The sequence below is a fragment of the Caloenas nicobarica genome, chromosome 16 (genome assembly GCF_036013445.1).
Source record: "Caloenas nicobarica isolate bCalNic1 chromosome 16, bCalNic1.hap1, whole genome shotgun sequence".
Classification (NCBI taxonomy): Eukaryota; Metazoa; Chordata; class Aves; order Columbiformes; family Columbidae; genus Caloenas; species Caloenas nicobarica.
The window spans coordinates 13,301,191-13,324,672 of NC_088260.1; the positions used below are offsets into that span (position 1 = coordinate 13,301,191).

The 23,482-nt window shown below is 51.4% G+C and overlaps 2 protein-coding genes across 6 annotated transcripts in view; one reads left to right on the plus strand and one right to left on the minus strand.

The window, feature by feature from the left end:
- MTMR3 (myotubularin related protein 3) overlaps positions 1-4,002 on the plus strand; it is a 78,202-nt gene extending 74,200 nt beyond the window's left edge. For all 5 annotated transcript variants that reach the window (XM_065646127.1, XM_065646126.1, XM_065646128.1 and 2 more), the window contains one exon: positions 1,644-4,002. In XM_065646127.1, coding sequence (XP_065502199.1) covers positions 1,644-1,815 — 172 coding nt within the window. In that variant the 3' untranslated portion in view covers positions 1,816-4,002. The remainder of the gene's footprint in view (positions 1-1,643) is intronic.
- On the minus strand, positions 2,340-23,059 carry LOC135995402 (acyl-CoA dehydrogenase family member 11-like). Its single transcript, XM_065646680.1, is given in 17 exon segments — positions 2,340-2,449; positions 5,845-5,969; positions 6,208-6,274; positions 7,522-7,693; positions 9,362-9,418; positions 9,420-9,470; positions 11,744-11,851; positions 12,245-12,337; positions 13,046-13,186; positions 15,244-15,343; positions 15,617-15,711; positions 16,244-16,393; positions 16,486-16,628; positions 17,479-17,596; positions 18,414-18,513; positions 19,158-19,390; positions 22,778-23,059. Coding segments are annotated over 17 exon segments (2,145 nt in total).
- Positions 23,060-23,482: the final 423 nt, after the last annotated feature.

Below are 23,482 nucleotides of genomic sequence, written 5' to 3' on the forward strand. Positions count from 1 at the left end.
ACTTAGCGCTTCGAGACCAGGAGCCGCTGTGCGGAGCGGAGAAAATGAGCCCATTGAAGTGAGAAATGGGATTTCACTGCCGACGCCTTCTCCATCAGCGACCGGCATCTGGAAATCTCGTCTCTTGACAGTCGAAGGATTAATGAAAGCTGCTGGGTGTCGGCAGAATTTGCCGTCGGTCTCTTGGCAGCAGCAAATCTTTTCTAGCACAAAATAATGGCACCCAATCCCGATGCCAAAGAGTTAAAGAAAAGGGCATCGAGCATGGAGGTAAACTTGCAAAATTCAGTTCCCTGCAGTGCTGTTCTGAGCTCCTGATGAGAAGGGATGAGGTTGGAGGGCAGGGCATGCCAGGCGAGCTGGAGCAGCAGCAGGTTTGGGGGAGGAGCTGCAGGAAAATAAGGTAATTATTTCCCAGATTTAAATTTTATCCCTGCCTCCTGCGAGGTGCATGCGCCAGCTGACACCGGACAGGATGGCGGGTGAGCTGCTCGCCCCGCAGCGCTGTGTCGTTTCTGAGCGTGAGACGCCAGCCCGGCCCTGGCTTTGCGTAACCCTTGGTGGCGCCGGTCGCTTCACGCAGAAGCCGGGGCTGCTGGGCAACGGGAGGATTGCGTCAGCCAGAACTGGGTTTAGCTTCTGTCATCTGTCCCATGCTTAAACATCCCAGCAGTGTGCTTGAAAGAAACGGAAGAAAATGTCTTTGTGCTGGGACTTACCAGCGACCGCTTTTAGAAGACTGAAGGATATTGAGGTACTAGAGAGAGGATGAAGCTGATGAGGGGCTGGAGCACAAGGGTGATGGGAGCGGCTGAGGGAGCTGGGGGTTCAGCTGGAGAACAGGAGCTGAGGGGAGACCTTCTGATCTCTGACCTGCCTGAAAGGAGCTTGGAGCCAGGGGGGGTCGGGCTCTGCTCCCCAGGAACAAGCGCCAGGACCAGAGGAAACGGCCTCAAGTTGCGCCAGGGGAGGTTGAGGTTGGATGTGAGGAACAATTTCTTCCCCAAAGGGCTGTGGGGCATTGGAACAGGCTGCCCAGGGCAGTGCTGGAGTCACCATCCCTGGAGGGGTTGGACAGACGGAGATGAGGTTCTCAGGGACATGGGGCAGTGCCAGGGCTGGGGGAACGGTTGGACTCGATGATCTTGAGGGGCTTTTCCAACCAAAATGATTCTGTGATTCTAAGGAGCAGAGGCTCCTGTCTCCTTCCGGAGTGCAGTATTGATCTAACATGCGACTGATCAGCGGTGTGAGCAGAACTCCCGCGTCCTCGCAGAGGAAGGGCCCTCAATGGCTCTGGTTTCGCCCTGCGGTAGCAGTGACGGTGATGAGCACAGAGGTCAGCCCTGGTTCCTGGAGGGGCACGTTCCCTCCTGTCTGACACAAGAACGGTTGTACAGAAGAGCCCTCACTGCTTGTTGGAAATGGTTAACGAGCTGTAATTGTGCACTGCAGGCCGCTCCATGCTGGTGTCTGCAGCTCAAGCAGCGCAAGGCCCGGTGCTGTCTCTGCGCCCATCCCGGCGCTGGGGAGGAGCCACTGCCATCCCCTCCCAACACTGTCACTAGTGTCATTTTAGAACTTAAGATAACTTTGCCAAACTGCTTCTAATCTTTCCATTTCTCCCCTGTTCCTGATGCAAGGAATTGTGGCAACGTCTTCTGCTCCAGCTGCTGTAACCAGAAGGTGCCCGTTCCCAGCCAGCAGCTCTTTGAACCCAGCAGAGTGTGCAAGTCGTGCTACAGCAGCTTGCACCCCAGCAGCTCCAGCCTTGACCTCGAACTGGAGAAGCCCATCACTGCCACCTCCAACTGAAGGCGCAGCAGGGGAGCAGCCGCGGCTCCTCCCGAGGGACACGCGGGTTCTTGGGGGACACGGGGGCTGCGCGATTTGGAGGTCTGGGCGCGGAACATGGGACGGAGCTCCAGGACGTACCGCTGGATTGTGGGATTCTCCTTTTCCAGCTATTCCCCATTTCCTTTCTGTCCTATCTGTGTGTATGTGTCTGCGCGCACGTGTGTATATATATAAAATAATATATATATGTTTGCTGGAAGATTGTAGAGGTGGGCAGGGAGCTGGTGCCAGAGCCAGATTCCCTCTTATATTTCACTGTCCCACTGCTGAACTGTTGCAGACAGACACCGTTGTGGAGGAAAGGAGAGGGGAGTCAGTCCAGCCCACGTGCGAAGCGTGAATTCCTGTAGCGTCAGTGCTAGTGCTTTCAATCACTCCTTCCCAACAAGAAACTGCTGTTTGGGAACCTGTTGCTGCTAGAAGAAATGGGAATCTCCTTCCCAAAAGAGCACTCTGCCTCTCTGTTCTTAGAGTGGGCTTAGTTACCCCGGCTGCGTGACAGGGGAATCGATGGAGGGTTCTGTACCCCACACACACCAGCGAGGGGGCCGGTTGCCGTGGGCTCCGAGCAGGGACGCGGAGATGGTGCCGGCTGCGGAACAGGAGTGCCCGGTGGCGAGAGGGGATGGAACAGGCGGCCGAGCCCCGGTGGGTGTCACGCTGGTGCCTCCCGCTGAAGTTCTGTACACGCAATTCATTATTTAAAACCGAGTGGGAAAGTGGAAGACCTCTGACTTCTCTCCGTGCCCCAGCCATAGGGTGGTTTGCTGGATGCGAAGCTACTTTTGGAGCAGTGCGCTTGTCATGGTCTGTACAAACAGGCCCTCGCGCTGTTGTTCGGACTGTCCAAAGCACTGACCGAGCGGCTGTGACGCGCTGGGGCCGGGTCAGGCGCGGGGAGTGCACTGCTGCCCGTCACGCTCCTGGGGCGGCTCCTCCTTTTTCAGTCTCTATTCAAGATTCTCCACATAGGAAAAACCAGCCTGAGGATTTAATAAGAGACCTGAAATACATCGTGGATTCCCCTTCTTCCCTCTGCCCCAATCTGAGTCGCTTTTCAAGTCACCTCATTAAAGTCTGAATCTCTCGAACGTGTTTTTAAATGAGTGTTAGGTACTCGGCCCCTTTTGGATAGAGCCTGCTTAGCGCAAGTTGGCGAGGAGGAAACGTAGATCCTGCGTCGCAGCATGTTATCCAGACAACGTTCCAGCTTCTCGTGTGGTATTCCCAACAATCCTGCTGGAGTATCGGAGAGTTCCAGATCCAAAAGCTCACAATCTAAGAAACCTTGGGAAAGGAGCACTGCCCTTCCTCGGAATGTCCCAGTCACATCATCCAAGGCGAGTATCACACAGAGAAAACCATCTCCGAATATTTATTAGGTCTGACGGGGAAACGTCAAGGTATTTTATTTTTGACTTGGAACTTCCTGCACCCTTTGCAGGGATGGTTACGCTGTCGCGGCGCGAGCCGAAGAGTCACAAGACAAAACGGAACATCCGGGAGGCTGGTTGAGCGGGACAGCCCCTGTCCCATGGGAAGGGGCTCTGGGGACGCCTCTCGGGGCCTCCCCTGGTTGCGGGTCTTGAAATGTTCTCAAACCACCAGGAGGGAAAAGCAAAGAGAGAGCCGGGTGTGCGTCGGGTTGTGTCTACAACTGTTTGTTCCTAACCCGGAGCAGCGAACGTGTGGCCGGAGCTGCAGGCGTTGCTGTCAGTGTCTGCAGGGGCGGCTGGAGCAGGAGGGTCGGGGGGCGGTGGGGGTTTGACGTGAGGACACGGGCGGTTCCGCGCACGGACCGCGGTGGTTTGTGGTGCATATAGTCAAAAATAAGTCTAAGATTCTGCAGTTCCTAGTGACAGGTGCCAAGAGGTTACGATACGGGTTTTTGGGGTCTGTGATGTACAGTGTGAATAAATGCTTGCAGCTCTTAGTCTTTTTTTGATCGATGAAGCACTTTTTTATTAATATTATTTTTCTTTGTATGTAAAGGAGGAACCAGTATCTCTCCATAGCTGTGTATATAACCCGTCTCTCCTAAAGAGAGTAAAGTGCTCCTATATTTTTCATTTTTGTCAAAGCGAGAAGTAAATACTTTAGAATTGTTAAATATATAAATAAAAGTGAATAAAGTTTAGACTTTTGCATGGGAGCATTTGCTAACACACTTTCTAATTTTTTATTTTTCTTCTCCCTGTCCTTCGTAGGGGATAAATTTGAGGTTCACCAAGGCTTTTGAGAAGGGTGGCTGCGGCGGGCGGCCCCTCGCTCTCCCTTCCACTGTCTTTGCAAGGAACAATCTGTTGCTCCTAAACTTAGAACAAAACCCATTAAGCTCCGTTTTGCTGGTGCATGAGTCCCAGGGAGAGGGAGGAGACACAAACCACGTGTCCCGTCAGTACTACCCGCGCGGTTTGGTGAGGGTCTCATTGCGGCTGCCCCAGCTCCCTTGTCCCCTTCCCCAACCGTCGCAGTTCAGTGCGTTGAGCCAGTGACGGTGGCCCAGATGTGGGGGTGGCCCAGATGTGGGGGTGGCCCAGGCCAGACCTTCCCCTTCACAGCGCTCGCCTCTCCTTGGCACTTTCTGCCTTATTTAAATGCCGGATGGTGGAGCCGTGGCCCTTTGGGAACAAACCCAACTCGCTCAGGTTTAACATCTTCCAATCTTTTCCCAGGAGGTGGGAAACTCAACTGCTGTTTGTCTTGCACAAGGGTCTGATTATTCTAATTTTCACCATTTCAGCCCCTTGGCTGCGTGTGCTCCCGTCACATACGCTCATATTCCATCAGTTCCTTCTTTTCTGACATATTTGGAATTGAGAGAGAGGATTTTCCCTGAATTCTCAGGGAGACTGAACTGCTCCTTGAGCAACTGGGAGTTATTTTGGGACAGGCGTGTTCTAATCACAAGACATTGTGCACAATTGCTTTATGATCTCATGGTATTTATCAAATAAAAGTGCAGATTCTGGGCAGAGCCGTGATCACAGCTGGTGGGAGTACTTACAGCTTCAAGAATAAAAAAGAAAAGCATATACAAGATTTTTCACTATTAAGAACGTGCAAAGGAACAGCAGGTTTTCAGTTATACCCCGCAATTTGATTTTATAGAGCTCCTGGAGTGACTTCGAAGTGTTTTTCAGTGCAGCGGCTGCGGACGTTACCTGCGCAGGGTCCAGCCTGGACACCGCGCTGCTCGGGCGCTGCTTCACGAACCCCGAGCGAAGCCCCGCGCGTCCCCTCGCTGTTGGGAGCTGAGAACTTTTTACCTTCCCCCGTGGGTGATGGTCTCACGTCGGGGCACCGCGGCCCGGCAGCCCTGCAGGAGCCGCTCACAGCGGGCGTGGGGTGGGAGCTCCTTTCCCGGTGACGGGTTCTTCCGAATGAACCTCCTTTCCGAACGAAGCTCCTTCCCTCTTCTGTCGCAGCTCAAACCGCCGTGAGCCCGAGGGCAGAGCGGCGCTGCCGTCCTGGTTCGCAGCCCCAGCGCTGTCTTACACACGTAAGCAAAATGCCCCCGTGACAGGTTACGTGGAAGTAAAAGCAAAGCCTGTTTGAAACACGGTAGAACGTGAAAGGGAAAACCAAAAGCATGAGCTAGACTAAGCAGTGCCCCCTGCCTACCCCCTGCTTGGAAAGCAAGAGGGTGAACTGGGAAAAACTGTGTTTTTCTGTATTTAATTAACTTCAAACCATTTGCAGATTGTTTTTTGGTTGTTTTTTCTTTAAAAAGAACATCACTTGGCACTTGAAGAGCTGCTTCTTGAGGTCATTCTCTGCCTTTGATCACTCAGTCTTTGCCTAAAACGTGGTGAGGACATTTCAGTGTCTCAGACTGAATTGCAGTGGCTGTGTTAGCAAATCACGGGGGGCACAAGCAGCGGATTTCAGCCGGGAGCAGGTGCAGCAGGATTGGGTCTGGCCCCTGGTGCAATGTCCGTACTGCGGCTGTGTGAGCATTTGGGGATATTCAGGATTGCGACCCACCTTCTCCTCCCTGCGGCGGGTCAGAGTCCCCGTACACCAGCGCGCTGTCCGCCAGCGCTGCCCCATCCTCGTAGCTCCCGTTCTGCAGCTCCGCGGCCACCGGGCACAGCTCCTGGCAGCACCACCTGAACGGAGGGTGCGGAGGGTTCGTCCCGGCCCCGCGATGCAGACAGAGCTGCTTTCAGCCGGGGCTCTGCCCTCGCTGCCCGTGGTGGCGAAAAGCAACTGACCCAGGATGCGGTTTGTCCCCATCTGGGATGGCACAAAGTTTGGGTCTCGCCATGACAGAGCAAAGCTGCTGCACAGCACAAGAAACACAAGAAATCACCGAAATCGGTTCGGATGAGAGGAGGGTTTTCTCACCGCCGAGCAGCAGAGATGTCTGTGGAGGCAGCACCGGGCCGAGCCGCATGTTCAGTTAAAAGAGCTCCTGTGGAAGAGGAGGAGACATCAGCGTTCCCCAGCTCCAGCCAGAACAGCAAAGGCTCCTGACAAGTGGGTGGTGGTTCCTGGTGGCCACTCGCCAGCTGAGCTGCCTCACTCTGAAGGAAGGTGGGGGCTACGCTTGCTTTAAAATTCCATCTTTTGCTCCAGAACACATAAAACCAGGCTGTTCTGGGACTGATGACAAGGTAAGCCTCCTAGTAGATGAGGGAAAGGCTGTGGGTGTTGTGTACTTAGACTTCAGTAAGGCCTTTGACACCGTATCCCACAGCATCTCCTGGAGAAGCTGCAGCTCATGGCCTGGATGGTGTATCTGCAATGGATAAAAGAACTGGCTGGATGGCCGGGCCCGAAGAGTTGTGCTGAACGGAGCCACATCCAGTTGGCGGCCGGTCACGAGTGGTGTCCCCAGGGCTCAGTATTGGGGCCAGTTCTGTTTAATCTCTTTATCAATGATCTGGATGAGGGGATTGAGTACACCCTTAGTAAGTTTGGAGATGACATTGAATTGGGTGGGAGTGTTGATCTGCTGGAGGGTGGGAAGGAAAAGGCCCTGGGGGTGTTGGTGACAGCGGCTGAACATGAGCCAGCGTGTGCCCAGGTGGCCAAAACGGCCACCAGCATCCTGGCTGGTACCAGGAACAGTGTAGCCAGCAGGACTAGAGAAATGATTGTGCCACTGTACTCAGCACTGGTGCGGCCGCACCTTGAATATTATGTTCAGTTCTGGGGCCCTCATCATAGGAAGGACATTGAGGGACTAGAGAGAGTGCAGAGAAGGGAACGGAGCTGGTGAGGGGCTGCAGCACAAGTGTGATGGGAGCGGCTGAGGGAGCTGGGGGTTCAGCTGGAGAACAGGAGCTGAGGGGAGACCTTCTGATCTCTGACCTGCCTGAAAGGAGCTTGGAGCCAGGGGGGGTCGGGCTCTGCTCCCCAGGAACAAGCGCCAGGACCAGAGGAAACGGCCTCAAGTTGCGCCAGGGGAGGTTGAGGTTGGATCTGGGGAACAATTTCTTCCTCAAAGGGCTGTGGGGCACTGGAACAGGCTGCCCAGGGCAGTGGTGGAGTCACCATCCCTGGAGGGGTTGGACAGACGGAGAGGAGGTTCTCAGGGACATGGGGCAGTGCCAGGGGTGGGTTATGGTTGGACTCCATGATCCTGAGGGTCTCTTCCAACCAAAATGATTCTATGATTCCCAGTCTGAAATCCATTGTTCGTGTCTTTCCCGCTACCTGCATAGATCCTGGCCAGGCTGTAGGAGAAGTCTCTTGCCGCCAGCTCCATGGTCACTGTCCCCTTGGAACCAGCTCCCTGCACGAACCGTGCCAGCCGGCCGATGGCATCGTGCATCTGCTTCACGGCAGGTCCCAGTTCTGCGATGCTCGCAGCCAGCTCCAGTCTTTTCTGCAAAGAAAACAATCACAGGAAAAAAATACCGCATATTTACCTTCTGCAAGGAAACAAGGCTGGTGAAATCCTGAGCACACCCAGCAATTACTAACAAAAAGTGTATACTGAGGCGGCTGTGACCTGCGCAGCTGGAGCAGGAAAGGGGACGTTGCCAAAGGGAACTTGCAGTCTTGTCTCGAGGACAGAGAATTCCTGTGAGCCGGACCCAGCGCGTTGCTGTTTGTGCTGCTTTTCCAGCTGCAGGTGGGGACCACATCCCCAATTCTCTCTAATTGCCTACCTGTATCATGTTCTAATTACATGTGGTTTTATATTCTCACTTCCACAGGGATGCTAGAGCAGCATCCAGGTAGGAAAACAGACTCAAAGGAGCTTTCTTCTGCAAGTCATGTCAGCGGGAAAGGCCCCGGGATCAGAGTGTCTCTTACAATATTCAAACCTGTCTGTGCAGAACTGAAATTACCTCGGACAGAAGCACAAAACAGCACCGTCCCATATTTAAGTAGCGTAACAGGTGGGAGGAGGTGCTTTTTGTTAATTAATCTCATTTGCAGGTTATTTATGAAGCTAAAGCCTGTAAGTATCTGCTGCGCAGAACCAATTTTTTATGTTTTTGAGGCTTTCAGGGCTTAAGTGATCATGCAGTTCCTCTTGCTCGTACATGAAAATACAGCTGATTTGCACAGCAGGGCTCCAAGTGCACCAGCTGAACCCAGTTTGGTTTCCTGCAACACATATATATATATATATATATAGGATTCTCTCAGAGCCATCAGCTCTCCAATCATTTACACTTTTTTTTTTCCAGATTATACTCCTGCTTTTCCTAACCAAAAGCACTGAATCTTTTGAAAGATCAAGCTGGGTTTTTCCACATCCTCTCCTGCAGCTGAGAGGCCGGGGAGCTGCTCCAGGGACGATGCTCCGGGACGATGCTCAGGGACGATGCTCCAGGGATGATGCTCCGGGCAGAAGCAGCTCCTGGTTTCTCCCCATGCGTTCCTGCGGGTGCAGCCCGAGGGGACGGACACGCACACGGCATTGCCGCGCCGGCTGTACAAGTATTTTCTGAGATCACCAAAAGAGCTTTAGAGCTTCAGTATTTCTGATTCCTTAGTTTTTTTACTGATGAATTTTAAGATGCCGCTTGTTTGTTTGCTCTCTCTAGCTACCAAGCTGTCAGAATGGTTTTGACTTCAAGAATAATAATGAATATTTAAAAATACAGCAACAGGGAGAACATCCAAAACAGGTCTAGAAGCACAAGTCTCATATTAATGCTTCAAGTAAATCCACAGTTGCACTTTAGTAACCTAGATTTATTTCCTGCTGTGTTAAAATTGTGGTTATGATCTGGAAAGGACCTGAAAACACTATTATGTGTCTTAGATTGTACGTCTGATTTACAGTTGGAGTTTCAGCCCTTATTGATGCACGAGACGGTCGATTCCAAGCTCTGCAGGCTGCCTGCAGGACTGGCGCTCAGGAGCACAACCGTACTGGGATGCAACCAAATTTAATCAAAAGCGACTAGAATGCAATAATCAAATAATTCCCCTGGTGCTATTTTAGAGTGACTTTTCAGACTGTAATTGAATTCTAAAGTACACCCAGTGCTCTGGCTCGAAATTCCAGTTAATAAAAGTTTAGTATAACACGAACCGACGGTCCTCGTGCAGCCTCTGCCTGAGCTCCCCGCGGGGCTGAGCTGGATTCTGGGGCTCTCTCCCACTTGCTCTTCTCGCCACATGTTCTCCTGCCACTCTGCAGACTAATTATTAATACAAAGTGGTTTAGAACAAACCTGCCTCTGGACCAAGAACCCTAAAAATTCAGCTGCTCATCATCACATTGCGCAAGGATGAGCAAGTTCTCTCTATTTCCCTTTTCCTGAGGATAACTACGACGTTGGGTTCCTGCTCCTGGATCACGGCACCATCAGCGCTGGGTGTCCCACAGCAGGAGAGGCAACGGACACAGGACAAAAGCAAAAATAGGTGGCAGTGGGGTGGGGGGGACTTACCTGAGGTACGACCTTCAGAGGACAAAGCGCTATGCGGTGCTAACAAAGCGCCGCCACGGCTCTCTCCAAAACAGCCTGGCACTGGGCACAAACCCTGCCCGCTGAGAACTGCGATGGACAAACGTAAAATCAATTGTACGAGTTTTGTGTGCATCAATAAAAAGGAAATGGGTTGGAGCAGTAAAAAGCCCTTTATGACTGGATAAATTATTTCCTCCCTAGATGGGAAAGATGTCTGAAATGAGGCAGACCCAAAAGCATTTGGACACCTGGAGCTCAAAAAGCGAGATGGTTTATCACCTGTGAGCAAAACGCTGATTCCAGTGCAAAAACCCGGCACGTTCCAGCCCGGTGCCGCAGAGGCACTGCAGAAAACCTCCCGTCTGCCTTCCCAGTGCCTGCCCAAGGTGTACAGGAGAAGCTTCCTGACGTGTGCAGGTTAAATTTGCCAAGTGTGATTGGGGGCACCCAGAGCCGGTGCCCCCGCTGCTCCCCAGCTGCTCCATCGCCACGCACCACGGGCACAGAGGGATCCTCAGCGCGACAGGGGCAGCAAACGCAACGGCACGCACTGGAATTTACTTTAAACACTTACTTTAAAGTCAGTGCTCACTTGTTCACCTCCCAGTCTCACAGACAGCGTGATTTGGGGGAGTGCAAGAGCAATGATGAGCCTGCTAATTAATAAATCCCAATCCGTGGTGGTACTGCTGCGCAGGTACCTGCTCTGAATCACGTTGCTGTGTTATTTAATGCTGCTCTGATTATCCAGTCGTTCAGAAGCTGAAGAGGCCCCTCGGCTGCACCAGCGAGGTGCTCGACAACTGCAGGGTGGCACCTCTGTGGGGTAGTTGTTTCAATTAGTGTTAATTGTGAGCTTGTGGAGGCCGGCTTCTGTCCAAGTTGTTTTTAGAGCCTGCCACCCACACTGCTCCTCCACTCCATTACCTGCAGCATCAGACTAAACTGCTTTTTACCAGCAGCTGGACCAGTTGCTTTTTAATTAGCAGGTGTGCTCAGTCCTGCATGTGAGCAGATTTGGCTTTCTTGTTTGGCAGTCAAATTGTTTGAGGTGTTTTTCCTTCCTCAGGAGTTGTAGGAGGCGATGGGAAGCAGACACCCGCCTCCAGAGGTCAGAGGGGGCTCTGGACAGAATGCAGCTGAGTGGGGGTTCAAAGGCAACACAAGTTGCCAAGTGCAGCCACTGGTGACAATTACTCAGACTCTTGGATCTTTTTGTGTAGTGACCCAGACATTTCCCTTCTCGTGGGGTCTGGATGAGAAAGCAAAGGCTACGCAGCATCAAAACCAGCACTGCAGATTCCCGGGATTCCCTCACCGTCTCTACACAAATGTAATCTGGATTAATAACCTAATCCCTGAGAGAATACGCTCTGACACGCTGACCCTGCCCTGCAGGCTGTTTCCTGTGTCCCTTCACAGGACATATCAAACCAGGTGATGCTCATTTACCTTCATGAAATTCTGAGTTGCTTGGAACTCTCCATGACAATCTCAGCACCTTTAAAAGAGCTGCCTGTGGGTAAAGCCACAGAATGGCATATCTAAAGAGGCAGCAATGGAATTCCTTTGGTTCTTTCCATCTTTTGAGAGGGAATAAAAATAGGAAGTCATAATACTCTAGTGAAGGTTTAACATTCAGCAGTCTTGTGGTGTTTTTCCAGTTAAGAAAATTATTCAGATTCAGGAAGGTCACTCTTTTATATTAAAATTATACTTATATTGGTAGCTGTCATGAGGAACTCTGACAACACAAAACCCTTCACTGCTGAGATGAAAGTATCTGCGTTTTTCGCAGCACACAAGGATCCCAAAATGAACACTTCTTGCGTTCTGCTTTTGTAAGTGCTACTTCAAAAGCAGATTTATGAGACACCTTCTGAACACTCGTCTAAAGCTTTCAATCTAGTACTCCCTCCCAGTCCCAGGGCATAAACCCCGCATCAGACTCTGCCGAGGTGGGCAGGTCGTGCTGCTGGGTGCTTCTGATGCACGCTCACCTGCACCGCGGAGGAGAATGCGGCCAGCGCCTGTCCCTGACTCTTGGTGAGGGACCGCAGGACATCCAGTGACAGGACATTGGTTGTTCCCTCCCATATGGACAGCACCTGTGGGGCGGAGGAGCAGCAAGGAGCCTTTTGGAGCGACTGTGATAAAGAAAGGGGAACGTGAGGAAACAATGATATAGGGCAGCGCTATGGGATATCGAGGAAATCTCCAGAGATTTCCTGCCTCACCACAAGCGACAAGGAGCAGCGGTGAGGAGATCCAGGGGCCTAGCTCTGTTACTGAGCTCAGAAAAAAACCCAGCACCAGAACAAATCCCTGGTGCTGCCTGGGCAAGGCGGGAGGAAAACTGGGGAAGAGCTGCCACGCAGGAGCAAGTTCAGGCAGGACTGTGTTTTTCTTTGTGCATGACTTTAGCAGGCAACCACCGAGCACTGTGCAGGGGACTGGGTGGCACACAGGAGCTTGTTCTGCTTCTCCTGCTGCTTTCTTACCAGGGTATCACGGATGATGACCGGCAAGCCTGTGTCCTCCATGTAACCCTGTCCTCCAAAACTCTCCATTGCCTCAATAACAACAGCAGAAGCCTGCAACACACAGAGAGCTGACGTGATCCGCATCACACAAAGGGAAGAGCGGCCGGAAACCTCTCACGTCGCACAGCAGAGGCAGGTTCCTCATTATCTGCAGGAGGAGCAGCCCGGGGACTGAATAACACAGGGAGGACCTGCAGGAGCAGTCAGACCTTGGGAGGAGATCCAGGGAAGGACCATCTTGACACAGTCCTCTCCAGGTGAGGATGAACCTGTGGTCTACCTGATACATGGCAGTAAGTGGCTCTACTCCAGGAGAGTCTTTACCTTCTACTTGCCTATGGTGTGTAAGCTTCTGTGTATTTAAGCTGAGGACAATCAGAAGAGGGACAAACCTGAAGTTAAGGCTAATGCTAAGCTATTAACAACCTTCTATTTATTCATAACTACGGGAAATATATTCCCACGGCTCAGTGTCCCACCTGGGGCTCGGGGCAGCTCAGCAGTGTTCCTCTGCGCACAGGGAGCACCTCACAGAGCACTCGCTGTCTGTTCCATCAGCCGGCTGCTGTGCTGGGTCCCACCAGAGCATGGGGCTGAGTCTCCTACCCACAAACTCCAGCCTTGGGGCAGAGGACCGGTGTCCCCTGCTGTCACTGCCCTTCACATTGGCTGTGTTAATCTCTCCTCTTTCCAGCTCTGTGGTTGCTAATGTGCCACAAAGCCCCACTCCCAGCTCATCAAACTGCTTTTGTTCTGTACCTGCTTCCCAGTGTATAGTTTGGCGACTGGTATGAGCAGCCTCAAGAGAAGCTGGTCTTCCTCACTCGCCATGTTGGTTTCTACAAGTCCAAGCAGCCGAACAATCTCCATAAGCAGAAGAAAAGCCCCTCGCGTCTGCACCTGCAAGCAGAGATGTGAGGAGCTTCACTGACAAAGATCTTTGACTCAGGCCAATTCCAGCCTGGTCTGCTGAGGTGTCAGGAGACAATCCCAAAGAGATGCGCTGTACTCGGACCTGGGCAAACGCCAGCCCTCCCCGTACAGACTCACAGCTTCAGAGACAAAGATCACTGACAGCCAAGGAACAAGCATGAAATATCAAGGGTAGTCTGGAGCTGCCGCTCCTGGACACTGCAGCCTCATACAGCGAAAGGGACAAGGCCATTTCATTGGGCCTACATGGAGCCTCAGCAAAGCTCCTATAGAATCACATAGAATCACAGAATCATTTTGGTTGGAAGAGACCCTCAAGATCATCAAGTCCAACCGTTCCCCCAGCCCTGGCACTGCCCCATGTCCCTGAGAACCTCATCTCGGTCTGTTCAACCCCTCCAGGGATGCTGACTCCACCACTGCCCTGCACATCCAGGTCACAAATCCACAACCTCTGCAAGGACAGGAGAATGCACATCTGATGGTCAACCTCTGAGCACCAGGATCTGCAAGGCCCCTGACAGATCTCTTGCTGAGCAGTGTGCTTCCCTGGCAGGCTGTGACTCAGGAAGCACTGGGACATGGAGCTCTGTAGGAAGAGAGAAGATCTGGCCTTTCTTTCAGAGGTGGAGTTCTGGCCACAGGCTAAGAGATGCTGGAGTTTTAAATGATGTTTGACAAATGCTGACCACTTTCCCTCTACCCCACCTTGCAAGAGGATTTTTAAATACTGTTTTAAAAATTTGCATCAACCTATTGCAGCCCAAAGGTGAGCATTGGTGTTTGTATGGGAATATAGCGCAAGATTGGCAAGGAGGTTAGTTAAATGTAAATATGCTCAAAGTGACTTGCACCTATCTGTAGAAAAAGCACATACATCACACTAATTGTTTGACTGACCTTGTGTGCTTGATGAGTAGAACCTCTGTGTTAGATAACATAGGCCTGTGAGAAACTCTAGGCACCTTATTACTATGTCTGAGATTCTTGCTTTGTTGTGAGAAAGAGCGGGAGGCTGCGCCTGCCTGAAGCCTTGAAATACAGGCGAGCTCAGCAGGCCCAGTGATCTTCCAGCAGGGCTGAACTTAGCAGCGCCTGCGTCCCGGCTTGTTTCACCTCTGCCTGGGAGCTTAGGTGCGACTTCGGAGATCCCCCAGTAGAGAGGTAACTAAAATAAAACTTGCTCTTTGCAATGCATTTGTGGCCTCTGGCTCTTCTTGCGAAGTGCCTGCGTATGTGTACACAGTATTACACCACTTAAGAATGCCTGGATGGGTAAGAGGAGAACTGTGTGCCGTCTTTTTGAAGTTTCAGTAGGGGGGGGAAGCCACCTATGTCCTGTGAATTTAGTGAGCTGCCACAGCTCGGTGTTGAGGCAAAGCTGTGAGACATTTTGCAGTGAGCGACAGCTCACACATGAAATTCATCCCAAAGCCAGAGTGCCAATTTGTGCTGCTCTCTCTCTCTCTCACTGTGACATTCACATCTGGAGGCTGTACCCAAGCTTGGTGTCGTGCGGTGACAAGCACTGTGCAGGACACAGTGAAGACAAACTTGTCTCAGAAGCTAAAGTGTATGGTGACTCCTCAGGAATTCTTCAAGCTCCCTGGGAACAGTGGGACCAGCCCATCCCCTGGAGCACGGGCTACCAGGGAAGCTGGATGAGTCAGTATCGGTTTTGGACAAGAGTCTGTGACAGTTTAGGAGCCTGTGGTGTCATGTTTGGACTCTGATGCCAAGACCAACTTCAGAGGTCACGGCACACCATAGTAGGTGCACACATGAACCTTGGTGCTCCTCTCAGAGTAGCTCCCAGGTAATTATTATTTAGGATAACCTGAAGTCCAGTGGAGAATCTGAATCTATCATCAGATCAAACCCCACGAGAATACAGCAATTCCCTCTCCTGCACACATCTCACTGTAGCAGGAACAGCCTTCTCCATCTGGCTGTGCGCATTAGCAGCAGAGGATCTCGGCCCTCTTCCCTCGCCAACAGATTCAGCTCGGCTCCCGCAGCCTCACCTCCATCCGGGCCATCGTCTGCACGTGGAGGGGATGGTCCTTGAGGAGCTTCCCAAAGGCAACGCGCCGACAGGCATACTCCCTGCTCAGACTGATCATCCTAGAGAGAATACAGCCATGGAAAGGAGTTAGACCAGCAACCTTCCGCTTCTGAGCTTTCCCTTCCAGCCAGCTCTGCTGGCAGAACCCAGCCCAGCTGCAGCACAGCAGCCCAGGTCACCCACCCACAGGCCAACCTTCTCCAGCACCACTGGATTCCAGCCCGGTGCCTGCAAAGGTGTCAAGACTGATGGGCTGCAGTGCTGAGCATCACAAAGCCCCCTGTCCCAGGAAGCTGCTCCTTCAGCTCTGGGGGGACCCACGTGGCCTTCACCTTCTCATGGAAGCTACAGCAGCAATGACATTGTGGATCCGCGTTATGTTCAGCATGTTGGAGATGGAGGCCACTCCACGACCCTCTGCAGAGATCTGAAAACATCAAGGAACAACAGCTGACGTAAACCTTTCGCACAGCCTCGGACGCCGATGCGTATCTAAGTGAAAGCTGTGTCACCAGGCAGATTGACACAGGCTGTTCACTCCGTCCTCAGGCACCACAAAGCTCGGCTTGCTCTAAAATAGGGCTGGCTCAGCCAAGTCTGTGGCGCAACCAGAGAGGCAGCTTTGGAGACCATGTCAGCATGATCAGTTCTGGTCCCTGCTGCTTGTTCCTACCCACATGCCACACAGAACTGTCCCTCAGCTGGGTCAATGCAGCTGGATTAGGGAAAGGGCCAGCCTAAACTGACTTTTTTTTTTCTTCCCTCCTGTCTTTTCCTGAGCTCCTCTTAGCTCTGCCTCCCACACAGCCCTGCTGGTGAAGGGTTCTGCAGAGTGAACAACCAGCCACAGAGGTGGAAGAGAAGAATTTCTTCAAGTCGACATCACTGCAAAAACCCCCACGCTTGGTGCACCATGCCAAACCATCCCAGTCCCAAACGGACAGTGAAGCCTTACATACGAGCTCTGCTTCAGCTCCATTGAGATGTAGCTCTGCTGTTGCCATCTGCCGCGTGCCCAACTTGTCTTTCAGCCTTTGCACTTGGATGCTGTTCAGCTTCCTCTCCTCATCTCGGACCTTCAGGAAGAACAGGGACAGGCCACTGGAACCCTGGGGCCGTTAAAAAGGCGTGGAAAGAGAATTTTATTACAATGAAACTTGAAAGTAAAGGAATGCCCCTGCTGTTCCCTTGTCAAACTGACCTGTTTTACACGTCCTTCAGCATCCACTACCCTGGCCAAGGTTAACGCCATGTCAGAGTCAGCAGCCGATGTAAACCATTTAAAACCATAGAGACGGTATGTGCCATCTGGCTGCTTTCTGGCCACTGTCTCGGTGCCGTTAGCTGCGTGAAAGGACAAGATCATCTTGGCTTTATGGAAACTTCTGTATCAATCAATGCTGATTTTATGGTTTAAGCAGCAGCTCTTTTAAGTCCCCTCTTGCTATCAAGATAGAGTACGGCTTAGCTGCTAATCTCCTTCATTGACCCTAGGTAAGAAATGCAGCCAGAGTTAAGTACTAGAAAGGAAATTCGCTCTGTTTAACTGCGAGCCTTTCCAGCAATCGCTCCAGACTAACAGCTGGTAATGGCAGTGCTTTGTAAGCAGAACGAACCTTGGTGCATAATCCAGTGCCTCTGTTTCTTTAGCAGCTACTGCTGCCAAGAACAGAGGGTGCTGCGGAATCAGGAGTCCTGCAATGACGCACATCTTTCACTCCACAGCTGACCCTTGCGCTTCTTCCACCAGGAAACCAACTGCAGCTTCAGTAGATGCAGCTGACTCCCCTTCCACATTTCTGTCCCCACAGTGGAGTTCTGAGGTTTCCTGGCCCATCATGTTATTACTATCGTTAGCCAAGGAATAAAAGTTGAAGGCCAGGAACGTTTCTCAGTTCCAGCTGGGATGGGTCTGACTGTCACGCTCAAGGTTCAGATTACTGAGCTAGACATCAGTGTGTTATCTGTGCGAGGAGCACAGCTCTGCACCTGCCTGCGTGTACAGCATGCACCAGAGGACAGATGCTGGGCCCTTTGTTGGTTAAAAAGCAGAGCAATGGACTTGGATGATGTCTGCTGAAGTTTCCTAAACCAGCTACTTGGCTTTGGAAGTGACCCCCCACCCTTCATTTTCTCAGCTCTCGCTAACACATCCAGCTGCTGCGGTGGCCACTTCCCACCTCAGAACACGTACCCACATCAGAGCCTCCCCTGCGCTCTGTCATCCACTGGCCAGAGGTCCAGAACTTTTTGGGGTCTCGGGATGTCAGGTGGTCAAAAGCATTTTTCAGAGATCCAGGAATACCTAGTGACTGTGGGGAGGGAAAAGAAATTAAGATGATCATAATGTAGTAGATGAAATGAGACAGCTGCCGTAGCTAACAGTGGTGTGTTGTAGGCTCAGAAGGGATGGTCTGCAAGCAGGCGAGCGGGGCATTGAGTGTCCTGCATCTGTACATACCGTTGAGTCTGACACTGCCCGGCTCCTGCAGCACCGTGCAGACAGAAGGCACAGACTTGTGACACAAAAGGGAGTCCTGAGTAGCCTCACCCCCCTCGTGTTTCTGCACCGCTAGACATCTGGACAGAGAGCTTTCAAAACAGCACGCGTGCCAGGATATCGGCATATGCTCATGTGTGCTGGATGTCACCAGCGCCATGGAGCTGCAGGAAAGAGGTAACCGCCTTATGCTTTTTTCTTTTTATAGAATTAAAATGGCCAGGGCTAGCTTTTCTCTGCACCTTGCATAGCCAGTGACATTGTGCAAAAGGTGTCGCTAAGATGCAAATTGTCAGACAGGGAGAGTGTTGCTAGCTTGGTTAATTTACATCAAGTATGGGTCTGGCCCAATACATTTAACTGCCACTCTACACAAGGAACAGGAAAACAAACTGTCTCCTAGTAAAAACATATGGGACACCTTTCTAACTACCTGTAGTGGCGCAGGTTTCAAAGTCCTTGTTGTCCACAGTGTTGTAAGTGAACATAAATGCTCGCTTTGTAACTAAAGAAAGGCAGTGGGAGATGGAGCTGAGTCGCAGAGCAGGGAAGGGCTGTGCCCAGGGCCAGATCAGCTCCCCTCGCTGCCAGGACAGGGCTGTGCCCCCAGGGACCAGCTGAGCTCCTACCTCAATGACTTTGGCTGCCCCATCAGTCATGGCCAGTGGACAGTTGAAACCTCCAGAGGAGCTTGAAAATAAGTACAGTTTGACAGCCTGATACATTCGGCTAGGAAGAACAAAACAAAACAGAGTGAAAGCAGACAGGTTACTCAGCAGTTCAACAGCAAGAGGATAAAACATCTTGAGTAGGAAGAGAGGAACAAAATAGAGCCAAACCAGGTGAGAATCAGACCGCTCGTTTCTGAGAGGGCACGAACTGTTTCAGCCAGGAAGACAGAAGAGGAGCAGCAGTTTCTCGGTCCCACAGGGACTGCCAGTGCGAGGCTGGGTGGAAGGCACTGCCTGCCAGTTGATGCACATCAAGCGCAGTTTTAAAAAATAAGAACTGTGGGTCTGTCTTCAGAGGCTGGAATACGATAAAACTGCAAGTAAAGTCATAGACCTTTAGCTGCGTTACAGATAACACCTGTAAAGCTGGAGCAGTGCAGGGAACTGCGAGGCCCCAGAATCAGGAAGGTGACTTCAAAGAACATTATGATCAGCTGTAGGCCATTAGTCACGGCTTATCATTGCTGACATGGAACATCGCAGCAGCCAGACACTGCTGGTCGGTACAGCAGTAGCTGTGCTTAGTCCATGCATCATCTGTTACCCATTATACAACACGAAGTTCAGTCCTACAAGATGCTGAATACACCTGCTAAGAATAACCAGGAAGGCCCCAAGTCATTCCCGTTCTCCCCCAATTACCTCCAGTTGGAGTATCTTCTCTCGTAGGCCTCAGCAATCAGCCCCTCTTCTGCTGCAAGCTCCTTCATCCTCCTCCACGCCAAGCAGGTGACAATGTGATCCACCCGCTGCCCCCAGGCATCGTACGGCCGAAACACAGGGGGGTTCCACTCGCATTCCCACGCTAGAGGTTGGATCTTGGTGAGCAGGCGGTTTCCAAATCTCTCCAGGTCCTGGTTCACCTCCTGTAGTACCTGTGAAGCAACAAGAAGAGCCTTCAGCACAGCCTTGGAAGGCGAAGAGCCTGGAAAGACAAAGGACGGACCATATTGTCCTGCGGTGCTGGTGGTCTCTTGCCACCTGGCCCTTCCACACGTTCCATAATGTGGCAGGACAGCTTGTCTCTCAGCCTCTGCTGGCACAGCTGTGCTCAGCTGTCACTTCTTTTTTTTTTTTTTTTCCAAATAGTATTTTCAAGTTCCTTTTGGCAGCATCTCTGAATTTTACAAAAGACAGAAGAGCTTTTGTATCAGGGCTGAGAACTGCACAGATGGACATGAGCAGGGGGGTTGGACCAGACGATCTCCAGAGGTCCTTCCAGCCTCAGCTGCTCCGTGATTTACTGCTGGAGAAGAATGCCAGGGGAGGAGCTGCCAAAACCAGAAAGCCTGCATCTGTACAGGAAAACTTCCACTGGACTCAGCACTTACCTATCAGATCAGAAAAGGAGGGATGGTGCAATCATTTGAGCTTCAGCCTGGCACCCAGGGTGTCCAGATTCAAATTTCCACTCTGCATCCAGCTTCCCAAAGGCCCTGGATAAGGATTCTGGTGCCCTCCTCTCCGCCAGGCTGGGCAGACTTGGACGGGATGGTCGGTCTGTAACTAATGGGGGGGAACCAGCCCCCGCAGAGCAGCGATTCCTTCCAACCCTCTCAGATACCCGTTTTAAGGTGACAGGAATTGCCTCCTGCAAGTTCTCTTCCCTGTCTGTGGCCAAAGCCCAGTGAAGCTGCCTTAGACTTCAATAACCTGACTTATAGATGATTAAAATTGGGCCAGGTGGAGCCTGCCTCTAGCACTGTTGGGCTCTCATTAGCATAAATACATCCAAGACTGTAATGAGGGTCACAGAAGCACCTGGACTCCCATTAGAGGAATATTTTTTGCTGTTCTTTACCCACTCAAGAGATGCTCATTTCCTCAGTAAAACAATCACAGAGATGAATGCTGTATTTGCTGCACCCAAAATGGTGCAATTATAAAAACGCATTAATTTGCTGTTGATGAAATACAAACACTGCTTCTTCCGTTCCCTGCCTCCCCTGTATTGACTTTTCATTACACTACATCCCATCTGACTGATTCTTTCATCGCTCTGCCGTTCAGCAGGTGTAATGAGGATCCAACACGTGCTCTCCGGTTCATGCTCTGGAAGTCTCTATCCTCAGACCAGCCCGTTTTCCTTCAGGTGAATGGGGAAATAGTGTTAAAAATCACAAAACAAGCCCAAACTGTGTGTGAGAGCCCCGTCAGCGAGTACAGCTCACATCGCACTCCTGTTTGCTCGTGGTGGAGCTCAGCTGGGTCAGGTGTGCGCCTCCAAAGCCTAGCGTATCTCGACAACAATTTGAAGGTTGTTTTAGAGGCATAACCTAAGAATTCAAGGTTCATGGACTTTGCTGATCTCTAAAGCACAAGAATCCTTCAACTGTTTACCTGGTAGTTTCTTGAGGGCAGAAGAATATGAGTCTACCACAGGTCTCTTGGTCAGCGCACTGCAGTGAACTCAAACTACAACAGTCCCGTCATCTCATCCACATTTTCTAAAAAATCCCAACTACCCAGCTATGAGTTCATGCCCTGACCACACAGAGCCTTATAAACCACCGTGTTACCCAAGTGAACGGGTTTATTTCCGAAGTACAAGAACAAAATCGGAGCTCTTACGTTTTTGACTGCTGAATGTAACACACCTGGGCGCTCCACAAAACGTACACAGGGATGTAAAGGGGGCATCCGTGAACCATCAGGGTCAGGGCTCACGCCACTACCCAGCAGCATCTACTGGGCGGTCTCCTTCACCTCATCTGTCCTTTGATGTCCCAGGGACGAATATATTTGAAATACACAAATTATCGCACATTAAGAGTGCAAACAGATGATCCTTTATATTAAAGGACATGTTTTTGGGGGATCAAAGACCACAGTGCCCAGAAAAAGCAGGTGCTTTCTTCTGCCTTCTCCAGAAATCAAACACAGAAATCTTTTGCCCCATTCCAGGAAAATGTTTGTGTTCACCACTGAACACAGGTGATCAGCACAACAGGAATCAACCCCCAGCGCGGTGTCTGCTTCAGCGGGACACAGAAAGCACAATCCGTGGCTGTTCTCCTGGAGAGGCTGGTGTTCACGGGCAGAGCAGCGGGTGCTGCGGGGAGCAGGGAGCGCTGGGTTCTCCCTTCCAGCGCCGAAGCAACACTGCCCCGCTGGGACCGACCACAGAAATGTAACACAGACGCTGCTGATTCTCCAGTAGATTTTGCAGCCACTTTGTCTCTTTGGGGAAGGATCGGAGAGCAGCTCTCAGCCTTGGCGAAAGACATCACTGATCCTTTTATTCTTCCGGACATCTGACTCACGCATCTTCCAAAGGTGCAGATGAGGAGCAAGATCTTCATGGCTGCACAAACACATGCTCCTTTTCCCCAGCTTCTCTTCTGGCAAGAAGGCTGCAGCAGTGCTTTGAGAGGGTCATTCTTGTCTTTTGGGATAGCTGTGACAAAAGCAAGCTCGCAACGCTCTTACTACTTACTACCCCGTCTACAAGGGCTCACAGACTTGGTGACCCAGCAGTGGCAGGAAGAGTGTCACTGAGAGCCAGGTTTTGCCCCTCCACTCATGCTTTGCAGATCATTGCGTGGCTTGTGGAATAAATCACAGAGAGAGGTCATCACTCCGTGAGACCTGGTCCTTGAAAAGTGGGAAACTGTTGTGGTCCTTGGGGTGACAGCACAGGACAGTGAGATGAGCCACCTCCTCCCAGAAGTTCCTGTAGGACCAGAGCTCACAGTGCAGAGACGCACAGCTCAGTGTCTCCCCCCACCTTTCCGCACCCCTGATTCTGTGCAGAGCCTTCGCCATCTGAAAATCAACCCAGAAAAGCCAATGACTCATGCTAACAACAAGCAAACCCCAACGGGCCTTTGCATCCTCTTGAGCGCTCAGCTGACAACAGCCCCTTTCCCTCAGGAAGGAATTTCCTTAAAACCCTCCTTCCCCAGGGAGGGACTTGCAGCAGAGTTTGGAAACACCTTAGTCTTCTCCCTTTTTCTGAAATTTCTTACCGTAGATGACAGCAAGCATCCACATTGACAATCCCAAAACAACCCTCTTGTTGCAACACCCAGACCAGTCCCTGGAGTCCACCGAGCCCTTTCTGTTTCTGTTCATGTCCTGGCAGCATTTTCCACCCCTGCACTAATTCAAAGAAAATAAATTTTAAAGGATGTTGATAAATTCCCCCAAGTTAAGCGTTCAAAGGCACAAAAGGGCTGAGATAGATGTTCAATTCACAGTCTTAAACAGTGACCTAGCCGGAATTGTGTGTACACACAGAAACACAAACATGCACGTCAGACCTGGGGAGGAAGGTGCGTTTTCAAGTAACTCCGGAGCAAAGCGTCTTCCAAATACTGGTTCCCAGTCTCGGGCTGCTCTTGGAAGAGAGTCTCAGTTTCTCTCCTTGCAAGGGGTGTTGTCAGCTCTTCTAATTGTCGTTTCTCCTGCGTGCCGACCTGTTGCCCCTGCCCCGCGGTCGTGTTGACTCCTTTGGGCGCTTGGCGCCTCTCCCAACAGTGACACAGCTGCCAAGGCTTGCAGGTAGCGCTGGGTCCCCACCAAGGCAAGCGACGGGGAAACATGATCCTGCAAAGCCCCGAACGTGTCACACAGCGGCTCGCACCTCCAGACCCTTCCCCGGTTGACAGCAGCACCAACCCTCTTTTGGTTTAACGTTGTGAAGCTATTTTTGAAAAATCAATTACGTCTTCTCCCCTCCCTCGGGGAGGGGCTTTCCAGCAGCTTGTTGTCAACCGAACTAGGGAAAAGGTTTTTGGAAAGAGATCAGAAAATGGCCTGGAAAAACACAAGCGCTCAGAAAACACGGTGTCCTCCCCTACCAGCTGGGCAAACCATCGTAACCAGCCCGACTGGCATTTCCAGAGCTGGGGGAGCCAGGGGTTGTTCCCACCAGCGTCCTCCTGAATTGCCTGGGAAGAGATAAGGAAAAAATAAATTTCCTAATCTAAAGAATGACAAAATGCTTGAAAATAGGAAGAAATCAT